This window comes from Lissotriton helveticus, chromosome 3_1 (genome assembly GCF_964261635.1).
Source record: "Lissotriton helveticus chromosome 3_1, aLisHel1.1, whole genome shotgun sequence".
NCBI classification, from domain to species: Eukaryota; Metazoa; Chordata; class Amphibia; order Caudata; family Salamandridae; genus Lissotriton; species Lissotriton helveticus.
In genome coordinates, this window is record NC_136061.1 from 1,086,636,291 (window position 1) to 1,086,648,571 (window position 12,281).

The window sequence follows — 12,281 nt, forward strand, 5'->3', positions numbered from 1 at the left end:
ATTAAAAAAAATAATTATAAACAGGGTACTGTATGGTGTATGTGTGCACATATTTAGTGGAGAGCTGTGCCCTTGTTCTGTGTTTGCATTACACTATTAACGAGCATATACTCAATTGACTCTGAAATTGTCTGAGCTAGTGCATGCGATTCAGACAACTCAAATCTGAAACAAGGATCAGTAGTTGTCACTCCGTGTTTGTTGCATGTGGTTCTGCTCTGATCTACCTCATCTGTTCATGATTCAGCTCTCCTGGCCATATCACGATGCTATGCAGTGCAGAGTCTAGACCCAGAATGGGCCCATGCATTTATTTTTCTAATATTCCACTGTCTATATTGCATACATTATCTCTAAAAATGTTAGATTTAATGTATGAGCTGCAGATAGCATAGGTTCAAAAACATGGTGAGGCAAACACTGTCCTTTGTTCCTGAGCTCCGCTGTCTGCTGCTAAAGCATTAACTCGGAGATTTCCCCAAGGAATGTATGCCTAGCAAACAGCAGAATTTCTGGGAAAACAAAATGTATGGACTTGTTTTGTGTTTCCACTCCACAATAAGTAAAACCCTGCTGTCATGACCATTTATATTGCAGTAAACATGTGAGGATTTGGTGTGTTATATGATATTTCTATGGGACCTTATCATGGAATGCACTCACAAAAACTGTGTTGGGTCCAGTCAAGCTCATTTACAACCTCTTGGCTCAACCCTGGGTAGCAGTGGCTTCGAGCAGCAAGCCCTTGACTAGGAACTTAGTGTAAAGCATTCATCAGCCTCTAACAATGGAATAAGAACATCACACAACAACAATTTATCAAAATAAAGCATATTCTTTATGTATTTTAAAGTCCTTGATCATCAAAATCCACAGGGGGCATCTGGAGATAGGAATTTTTAAAGCTTTTTATGACTTTAAATTCAACCACAAACATGCATTGGTGTGCAAAAAGTTTGTAAACTTTTGAAAAGTTTGAAAAAGTTTTCTCAGCAACTCTGGTCCAGGTTGGGTGACCAAATCTGACAGGGCAGAGGACTAGGTGGCCAGTGAATTTACCTTGGACAGTTACCTGGTCACCAGAACCTTTTCCAGTCCAGTTCCAGCCTTTAGGTTATTCCCACCATAGACAGCAATGTAGTGGTCCTGATGCTGGGATGCAGGAGGAAAAGATGCTCAAAGATGCTCCTTGTGCTGTGCGGTCAAGTACTTGTTCCAATTTTGGCTGCAGAACTCAGGCTCCCACTACATCCGTCCAGTGGACTCAGGTGCAATGTTTGGCTGACGTGGAGTGGTCACTTTGGGCGGTCAGAGGCAGGTAACAGCAAAATATCTACAATGGCTACCAACTTGCCAGTTTGGGCTTCTTTAGCTTTTTTAGTCCCTGGAGTTGGTTGAAGGGGATCAGTCAACTGATCCTTGGAGTCACTGCTTCGATCTGGGGTCAGGAAACAACTTTTTCCCAAGCAAGGAGCCACAGGCACAATCCAAACTTTACTAGCCTAAAGTGCAGCAAGTGCAGTCCTTCCAACAATGCAGCCTCTCTTCGTGCAGCTTCAAAGCTAATGTATCAAAAACAATGGTCCCTGACCAAAATTCAATCAAGCTTGTAATTGTGATTTCCTAGATATGAGCTAACCTCATTTGCTCAAAGTATTCAATACACACATTTAGATTACAAATGCAACAACTCAAATAATCATAGTGGAGAATAAACACTTTTTATTCTACCGTCTTCCAGAAATCTTATTTTCTTTTGCCAAAATTGGTTCTAATTATTTTAGGTACATAGAGAGGATGCTCAAGAGAACGTGCAGAAAAGAGGGTGCTCAAGAGTTAGAGGGGTGAATAGAAAGGAGTAGTAATACGTGAAATGTTTGAAAACATGGAGAAAACATGGGCTGGTCCACTAATTCCAGTCTAATAGGTCCTGGCCACAAATACTATTAACACATAGTACAATTACATCAAGAGTTTGTTATTTTTTGCACTAGCAGTCCTTCTTTGGTCCTCTTTCCAAATCCAATGTGCACTGAGGACCAGAGTACCAGGGGTAACCGTTTTATCCCAGGGAAGTGCATGAGGGGCAATGGGGTCACTAGCCAATGGGCTAGCAGGTCCCCACCTCTTTGGTGACAATGTTCCGGTGCTGTGTGGCATTTGAAAATCCCAGTGTGTAAAACCCTTGCCACTCTCAAGATGTCGGGACCTTCTCTCAACTGTGAGAAGCTCAGTAGCCCTCCCCAGAGATGTGGCTACCTAAGGGCTACACGCCCATGTGAATACCAGTTTGGGGACGGGCTTTCCATCTCTGTCCCTGTCTCCAACTTGCTTGCATGAACAAAAGGCAGCCTGCTTGGGAGTGTTATCTACAGAGGCCCTCAAAGTCTAGGGTCTGGTTAGCAGTCCTCAGTGCACACTCGGAGTCAAAAAACCAGCAGCTCGTAGTACAAATGGGGATAAAAAGCAGAGGAGGGGGGACTTACAAAAAAGCCTGTTTCCTAACACATGTGATTACCACTACTTTCCAGGCATCCTGCTGAGAATGTAAGTACATTTCCAAAGAACATAGATCTACCTTCAGCTATATTAGTTAATGCGCAAGTGCAGGTTTATGAGTTTTAATTCTGACAAGGGCACCTGGAAGAAGGTATTCAGTACTAAACCAGAAAAGAGAAAATCACACCAACTCACAGCAAAATCTTTGTGAATTGGAACCATGGAGCTTTGTGTTAAGTGTACATCCTGTAAGTAGCATCATATATAAAAAATGGGTCTTCAGCGCAATGCAGTGTCTGTATGCAGCGTTCATGACATAGTAACTGAAAGAATGAAAAAATAAGTGGAATTAATGATAAAACATACTATTTGATTTCAAAAACACCTGGGAGTATTTACAGTCCATGCTGCTGTACCACAGCAGACATGGATATAAGATAGTGACGTGAATTTGCTACTGGGAGCTTTTACACTGCCTTACAATCAACAAACGTGTTTGAGGGCTTTCTCTACCAACTGTCCAATCAGTTGCTGAAAGACCATGACCCATTGCTTATTACAGACGATAACTCTGGGAACAGATGTCTCTCTCTTGCACTTGCATTAATAAGTACCACTTGTGAACAAATAGCCAAATGTCTAAAAATGCTTGGGATGGAAATTTTGAAAAATTGGATTACTTACATAATACGAATTGCTTTTCGTTCGGGGTTTTCACTTGGAGTTTGCTGGGTAGCAATAACTTTGTCTATATTGTTGCTCAGAAACTCTGTGGATTCTTTCGTGTAACTCCTGTCATTTAAACAATCTAACAAAGGATTTCTGAAACGTATTCCTGTCTTTAAGTTTTGCTAGATCTATTCTGTTTTTGAAAAGTATCACTGACAGTTTATTACCCCGCTACAGACTAGGGTTTTCAGTCAAATATTTTTTTTATGAATTGCTATTCCCATCATTTAGGTCGAACAATTTTTTTAATAATTTCCTGTGGTGGTTAAAAGGAAGGCAAAGTTTCTTTAAAAGCTCTCAATATTTTTGGTTAGAGAATTTAACTGTTCTTGATACGTAAACATTTACCGAAAAGTCATAACATTGAATGGAAATTTATAACAAAATATTACGCCTACGAAAAACGTGAGGTGATAGCTTTCTGATTTAGGCCCTGATTCTGAGTTTGCCGGATATTTCCAATCCCTGAGCAAACGGGAGATAGGGCAAACACCGTAATTCTACCAGTTTCAACCTAATAGATTTCAGCAGGTCAAAGAAGCAGACATTTAAAAGGGGAAATTCTCAAAAAATGGCAAAGCACGAGAAAATCGGTGATTTTAATGCCAGTGTTACATTTGATGTCCATTGCCAAATTGAAACACGGTTTAGAATGTGTTTACTGCTTTACTAGGTGAGTTAAATGCAACTCACCCTTATTCCGACCGTTTTATACTCATGGCCTCAGTGAATAGTGGTGTGTTTGATATATGTGTTAATCGCTATTGTTTGTCATCTATTCAGACAGGATGGCTGAATCTAACCTTGAAATGCCCTTCTCTTCACAGGCACGTTTTTTGGCTTCAAGCTGCCTGCAATGAGACTGTTGACCTACAGGAAGCAATCCTTACCCCAGGAGGACCCGGACTCCGTGGTGATCCACTCCTCAAAGCACAGCGAGGATTCAGTTGCCCTGAAGTCCTTCAAATCCCCTATAAAGGAATGTGGTAGCCCTTCGGAAGCAGAGGACACAAAGGCCCTGATTGAGCCTGGCCGATGTAACCCTGTGGTTCATATCTCTGGACCTTTGGACCATTCCTCGCCCAAAAGGCAATGGGACCAGCTTTACCCTGAGAGGCTTCAAACAGGTCCACACTTGACCCATTCCAAGTCTAAGGAGAGCATCTGTAGCATAAGGAGAGCGTCATCAGTGCACGACATAGAAGGGTTTAGCATCCATCCGAACAACATATTCAGAGACCGCCATGCAAGCGAAGGTACGGCCCAAACTGATTACGCTCCATTATTAGCTTCAAATTAGCAGTAATATTACAAAAACAATCAAAACCTTAACATTTAGGACTAAACAATGCATACATGTTTCCTAAAGTTCTGATGAAATGGTAGGTTTTTTACTGCTTATCAGATAATTCGATAGATCGAAATATGTGTTTTGTAGAAATACGAAAGAATGGGCTTCATCGTTTTAAAACGAAACCACCTGGATTCTAAACATGTCATTCACTTGTATCATCTTTCCTGTTTTTTTCTCACACAAAACTAAATAGAGTTTTCAAAGTTAATTGTGAATGCTGGGGTCAAAATAGGACATAATTGGTAATTGATTCTGAGAAGACTTAAAAACCTTTTAACCTTTAGCTTCCAGGTTCAAAAGCTAACCCAGGTCCTAAGTGATGCAATGTTATCACCTTCTGATTGGTTGTGTTGTGACTAGATTGTATGGTTAATGAGATTGTTTCCTCTAGAGCTGCTTTTTTAAGTAGATGAGCACTTCAAAGTAATAAACAATGGGACCGATTCACAAAAGAATGTTTGAGTATGGAATCTAGTACTACTGGAGCGAATTGGCGTCAACATGTTTAACTCTCTATTAGTAAAAGTGCACAGACGTCAAAGTCCTTTTTATTTGTATTAAGTGTACATGAATAGTCCCAGAAAATGTACATTTGAGTTCTGTTTTTAATGTTTTGGAGCAAAATCACAAAGGCATCAAAAAGAATGTAAAAAAAAGTACTGTTTTACATTTTACTCCAAAATGCTTCTGTGAATTGGCCCCAGTATAATTCTGGGCAAATGGACAAGTAATATGAGTGACGCTCTTGTCCAATCATCATTATTTGCTATGGGCAAAGCATAGTAAAAAGCATAGTAAAATAGTCTGGTTAGCAGTCCTCAGTGCACACTCTGAGTCAAAAAACCAGCAGCTAGTAGTCCAAATGGGGTCAAAAATCAGAGGAGGCGGACTTGCAAAAAAGCCAGTTTCCTTACACGTGTGATTACCACTACTTTCCAGGCATCTTGATGAGAATGTAAGTACATTTCCAAAGAACATAGGGGCATATTACCAACAACTAGCGATAATTATCGCTATGTTGGCTTAGCGGCAATAATTTTATCGCCGTGGTCAATCTTATCGCATGGTCAATCTTACATTTAAATCTGTTTTCTCACACTGATACTCAGAATGCCACCCCCCTCCCCGCCTCCACCGATTCAAAGTGGTTCATCTTCTGAGTGCCCACTCCCCAATACACAGTGCAAATTTTACTCTGCCGGCCACTGTTTACCACCCAACCTGCTTCAATTTCCACACGCCACACCTCCTTTCTTTCTCCTTCGCAATATCAGTTTTTACCATTGGTAGTCCTTTTATCCTCTTCAAAAGGATGAAATGTTGAGCAAACTTTTCTTTTTAGAGTTGGCTCATCCTTGCCTCTTGAAACCTTTGCAGTCTTTGCACTTTTGCTAATAAGGAGTTGTACGTTTCAGTGCTAATCCACAAAAGTGTGTAACAGTACATGAAACGTACTCCTTCAGCATTACTTTCTGTACTCATAATTGCATTTGTGAATCAGCCCCTATGCTTTTTTAGTGTTATGTAAGCCTTAACGTCGAATTGAGGAGAATGGTATACTCTATACACCAATACAGATGCTCCTTGAAGACGTACCTAATGATAATAGAATTCCCATCAAATATTTGACTGAGATTAAAAAAAAGTATTTCTCCCACCAAACTTTGTTTGAAAGCAGTCACGATGAGTGTGCATGAGTGTACACATGACCTTGCATTTTCATGGTTTTATGCACTTTGTTATTATAGTTAGCGATAATAACCAGGGCTTCCATACATCAGGCAACCATAATAAATGGAAACATCCTAAAAATATGAAAAGGAATGGTGGTGCCAAATGCATTTGACAGTTGTAGAGAATAATCAAGAATCCAAAGAACAAGCGTTGGCAAAGATAGAAACTCTTGACTGCACCAAATTTGTGAATATTGTCTTAAACCTGCCAGTTTCTCAAGTTGTTGAAGTTTTATTTTATATCTTGACAAAATTAGAAAAATGTCTGCCTCCCTGGATAAAACGATTTGCAAAATGTACTTTTTGATTAGGAATTATAGCCCCAAACAAATTCTGGAAAAATCTCATAAAAACTATTTTGATGGTAATTTGGAATAAAGGCTACGTTTTGAAAAGGTGACGCACTAAGTAACTTTTTGAAATTGCAGAGTTGTCATCTTCTGAAACTTTTCGAGTAAAAGTATCACAGTGCTCCAAGTGAGAATTATACAGTTCTCCCCCAGTGGCTTAAAGCTTCAAGGAGAAGACACACTGCTGGCAGGGCTCTTCTCAGAAAGTTGTGGACTCCCAGAGGATTACTTCTCTTATTAAAGAGTGTATGTACTGCAGCCTCTCTCAGAAGTGAGGAACAACACATTATTTTTAATCTCGGCATAACAATGATGTAGAAAAGATGAATTTGTGGTGGAGATGGCTTTTCCTAAGGGGAGGAGGTTGGCATAAGCATTAGCCCTATCTCTTTATTCTTGTATATTTATCGTATTCCCGCTCCTTCACCCCGTACAAAGAAAGGAGAAACATTTCAGGCTTGATGTATTAAAAGTTTTTCTGCACGTAGTCAGCACTGTGCAATAGAGACACTTTGAGCTTATTAAAAGCCAGAGATGCAGTTCATTGCGAGTCTGAATTCATATATCGACTAAATCTGCGCACTCAGGGCACGGTTCACAAAGGTAAACTGCGATGAAAGTCTAACTTTACGACTTGCGGTAATCACAAAGGGTATTTACGAGTAGTAAAGTTAGAGTTTTGTCTCAGTTGAACTCAAGTTTTGGTCTTAAGTTTAACTGAGACCAAAACTAAGACAAAAGTCTAACTTTACTCTTCATAAATGCCCTTTGTGAATACCGAAAGTCGTAAAGTTAGACTTGCATCTCAGTTTACCTTTGTGAATCAGGCTCATTGTGGGGCAGATTTACTAATAGTTTACACGTTGCAGCAAGGCAACTTGGTGCATTGCATTGCATGAAAGGGAGAGAGCAAAAATGCACCATATTTACTGATATATAGCGCACGTCTGCTCTCTCCTAGCGCTGGTGCAGTGTGTGCTGCCTAGCACCAACGCAGACACCCTTGACCCATGGTTCAAGGGTTCCTGTGTTACACGTGGGATTGTTTTTAAGAAGGAAGGAATCCCTTTCTGAACACAAACAATCCAAAGAGGTGATTTCCTCTTTCTATGCGTGATGCAAATTGTATCACACATAGAAAGAGGAAGTAACAAGGAGCAATAAAGACTCCTTCTCATTACGCCTGCTTGAAGGAGGTGTAGGCTTTTGTCTTTGCGTGGCTTCTTAAATCCCATTTAAGGGCTTGCATGGCCTTGCGACGACTTGCTTCGCCTAACCAAATTTATTAAGAATGTTCAATTAATTAAAATCATTATATAGAATACATCCTCCTCTGTCCTGCTCAGTCCCCCCTCAATTTAATCTCAAAAGGCATCCATGCATAGTCTTTATGTGTTAGGAGGATTAGTCCTGGTTGACATCTGTTTGCGCATTTTCCTTGTAGCACCCAATTCTCCTTAGAATCCGTGAAAGGATGGTCACCCAAAACAGGGTTTTTATTGACCATTTCCCTTATTGCACCTAACCTACCATCTCTTAGTATGATCACAAAAATACAAAACAAATCCCAAACCTTATATATTAAAAGACATCAAGCCCTATTCGAAAACGGTTGGCCTTTCCCTTAAAAAAGAAGAAAATCTAACAAGACTTTTGATTAATATTGCACAGTTCCCATTATTTCATATACTTATCCCCAGTCAGAAAGTACTTAATATTCTAAGATAAGGGCCAGGGTCTATGTTTAGCTTAATTAATTCCTTTGTCTTCTTCCTTTGACTCTGTAGAGGCAACTTGAGTTACTTGGCTATATTTACTGCCTGTTGCGGTTCTGCTTTAAAAAATCTTTGAAAATGACATGAGAGCTGACACAATTCCCCTTTTAGACAGCAGAGAATTGCATCCATGCTTGATTTAATATACAGAGTATGGAACATTGATTGTAGCCAAAACTGCTTCAGTGTTTTAAGCCTTTTGCAAACCTTTTCTACTTCTGCTAATGGAAAGTCATTGTGAGCTATTAACAAATTGTACAATAGGGACCTTATTCACTAACAATAGAACTAGTGACCACCTAAACATGTCAGGCAGTGATATCAGCATCAGTATCAATACAAATGTCTCCACATGACTAATGAAATAACAGCTAAAGCAGCATGTGCCCTCTGGCACAGTGTTAATAACCACAGCAATGAGTCCCCTCAACTCAGCTTAAACTACCATTCAACTTTGAAAATGTTTTGGAAATGCAAGCATTTTGTCATAATCATCATTTCAGTTTAAAAAAAAAAAAAAATTTCTATCAAAAACCTTTTCCATAGAGAGCAAACAAACTCAATTATCAAATGTTATTGTCTGAAAGAAACATATTTTTTTCCTTCTAAGTAGCAGCTTTGATTTTTAGTAAATCGCAGTCCCCAAAACAACACCTTGTACTCACATGTACAAATGGTTGTCATGGGCAGAATGTCCTTCAAATAGCCAGGTTTTGGGATTCCCTGCCATGGATGCTTACCATAATGCAAAGGATGCCTATAATATGACAATAATGCTCACCATTTTATCAGATTCACTGCAGTGCCAAGGCTGGAGACCATAATGGGCAGGATACTCACAATACATCAGTCATGCCTGTAATTATTTATGTCACAGGCAGCCAAATTTAGGCCAATCATACTGACAGTGTCAATGATGGCTGCCATTATGCACATCTATACAAAGGGGCAGATTTATAAGCCCCTTGTGCTACCAGTACTTCACTTTTTGTGACGCACTGGCAGCGCATTTCTCTGCCCCATATTTGTAAGGACAGGAAAAGCCACCCTGCGTGGCTTTTCCTGTCCTTGTAAATACGACCCCTTTACACGCAGCAATTTGCATGAAAAGGGCGTTCCGTGGGTGTTCCTGTGGGTGTTCCCACGCAGCACCCATGGAACCAGACACATTTCCAGATTTACGAGGAATCATAAACCTGGAAATGCGTTAGTATGCTATGCCGCCACTCTAGGGGTGGCATAGCCAGGCTCAACGAGGAGAAATGTTTTAATTTCTCCTCTTCTATTCCTTTTAATGCGTACTGCATGCTACAACATGCATTGAAAGAGGGAAATGCCTGTAGTCATTGTTTTCGTGCAGGATGGTGCCCCTTCCTGCACAAAAACAATCTCACCATGACATGGGCTTCCTTACATCTTAGTGCAAGGGTGCCCCCGCCGGCGCATGGCAGCTGTTTGTGCGCCAACACAGGGGAGAGGACAGGAATGCAACATATCCTTGTAAATATGTCGCATTCCTGTGCTCTGAAAGTGCCGCAGGATGGCTCAGCCAAAGGGCTTGTGGTTCCGCACTACAACACTTTCTTGTAGATCTGACCCCATGAATGCCCAGAATATGTCAAGATTGACAATTATTATGCCAGGTCCACCATCATGCCAGAAATGATGGGCATCAACATATAGTTTTGGTGGTCCTTTACACGAGACATATCTTCCATGGAATAAGATTGTCTATCAGGGTGAAACACAATGCCAAACACACAGATGGAGACAGACACACACATACATGTGCACACATGCTTGCACACATCACGATGCTTGCACTGTGATTCTCAGTAGGGGACATCAGCTCATCCACGCTCTGCTCTCCTCAGCTCTCAGTCTGATGATCATGTTCCTAACTCAGACGTATTCTCTCTAGTTTCTGCTGGTCCACACTTATGGACCACGCTTTGGCTCCTAATCTGTCTACTGCTGGCACTCTTATTTCCTGGCCCATTGTTCACACACATACTGTTATTAAGTGGAGCCTACAACATGTCCCATCTCCTTTTCACTTTACTAGGATGAGAATAGATACATAAGATCATGTTGCTGGCCATCTAGGGCAAAACAATGTGTGTGTGTGTGTCTGTGTGACTTGGCAAGATGCCTGCCACTGTAAGAGTCTTGAGATGAACAGATCTATTGTCTCTAAGATGCCTAAATATTCCCAATAATGTACTGGGCTTATCTTCCCTTGGAAGAGCTTCTTCAAGGGCGTCGGTGAGATACCAGTAGCTCCTGCGGTACTCTCTGGAGACACATGCTGTGAAAGATGCATGCAGGGAGAGGTACTTGCAGGAAGAAGTGGATTATGGGAGGAGTGGAGGCAGGCAGAGGTGCAGGCAGAGTGAAGCAAGTGCATAGAGGGCAGGTAGAGGCCCTGGTGCAGGAGGGAGATGGAAAGATGTGGAGGCTGGGAGAAGTACAGCCAGGGAAAAGTAGGAGAATAAATGCTACCCACAGGAAAGGTACAGACAGGGAGAAATAGTGCCTGAAGGAGGATGAATTAAGCAGAAGTGTGGACAGAGAGGCATGCATGCAAAAAGAGGGAGAGTGAAATGTGTGCCCAGAGAAATGTGTGCGGATCACCGGTGAGGGCTGGGAGAAGAGCAGGTTGAGAGATTTGCAGACAGGGATAGGTGCATTTTGGGTGGAGGCTAGGAGAGATGCTGGCAGACGGACGCGTGTGCAGTGAAATGTAGAGAGAAGGGAAGGCTTGAGCAGGCAGAAGGTGAGAAGGAAGAGGTGCAGGCTAGGTGGAAGCTGGGAGAGCTGCAGGTGGAGGTATGGGCTTGCAGTTGTGCAGGAAAGGAGACGTATCGAAAGGGCGAGGTACGAGCTGAGAGAGGTGCAGTTAGGGAAAGGTAAGGGGAAGGAGAGGTATGTGTTGGGAGGAAACCCCTGGAGAGATGTACAGGCGGGAAATGGTACGGACAGGGAGAAGTGCAGACAGATAGGTGTGGTATGGTTGCAGCCAGACAGATGTGTATCAGGCAGAGGTGTAGATAGTAATAGGCCAGGGCTAGGTGCAGAATGGCGAAGGTGTGGGCTAGGTGAGGAATGTGTAGACACTGGTTCGGGTAAGGATATGTACAGTCAAAGCAAGATACGATCAGGGAAACGTACAGCCAGAGAGAGGTGCAGACAACATGACATAAAGTGAACTGTCAAACCTTTGGCATATTCAAAAAAGAAACTCGAGTAATGTGGGTATTCCCCATTATAAAAGCACAGTTTGTATCTGCCTTTTTAAAACCATTTTCAAAAATGATTTTAGTGCGTCCATTTCTGTTTATGCTGTCATATTGCAACGTTTCTTTTATTAGCTTCCTACAGTATATACATTGCTGGGGGAAAGGTAGGCCATGGCTACTAGCCATAGCTTTAAAGTTTAAAGCACGTACCTCATCTCCAGTGAGACAAGAACAGAGAATAAGACAGAATCGCATCCAAAGAATGAATTGCATTGTTCTTGTAACATCTTACTGGTATCTAGGCAATAGCCCTCTGTATGTAAGCTATAAATCTAATAAGAAGTTGTCACAACGACAAAGTAAAACAAATCAAACAGCAAGGGAGACGAGAAGTTTGCCCTGAGACTTAGCTCTTTAGGACCATATATAGGTCATGTCCCATCAGCAATCTCACAAAATGACTACTTCATTCCCATCACCAAAACACAATCAGAACTGACCTACCTGCTATTTCTGTCGTTGTACATATATGTGTGTGTGTGTGTGTATGTATATATATATATATATATATATATATATAGGTCCTCAGGGCATCTAAAATG

General features: G+C 41.3%; 1 protein-coding gene across 3 annotated transcripts in view; it reads left to right on the forward strand.

Annotated features, from left to right (window-relative positions):
- KCNH7 (potassium voltage-gated channel subfamily H member 7) overlaps nucleotides 1–12,281 on the forward strand; it is a 1,437,897-nt gene that overhangs the window by 883,601 nt on the left and 542,015 nt on the right. For all 3 annotated transcript variants that reach the window (XM_078681650.1, XM_078681648.1, XM_078681649.1), the window contains one exon: nucleotides 4,056–4,484. In XM_078681650.1, coding sequence (XP_078537776.1) covers nucleotides 4,056–4,484 — 429 coding nt within the window. The remainder of the gene's footprint in view (nucleotides 1–4,055; nucleotides 4,485–12,281) is intronic.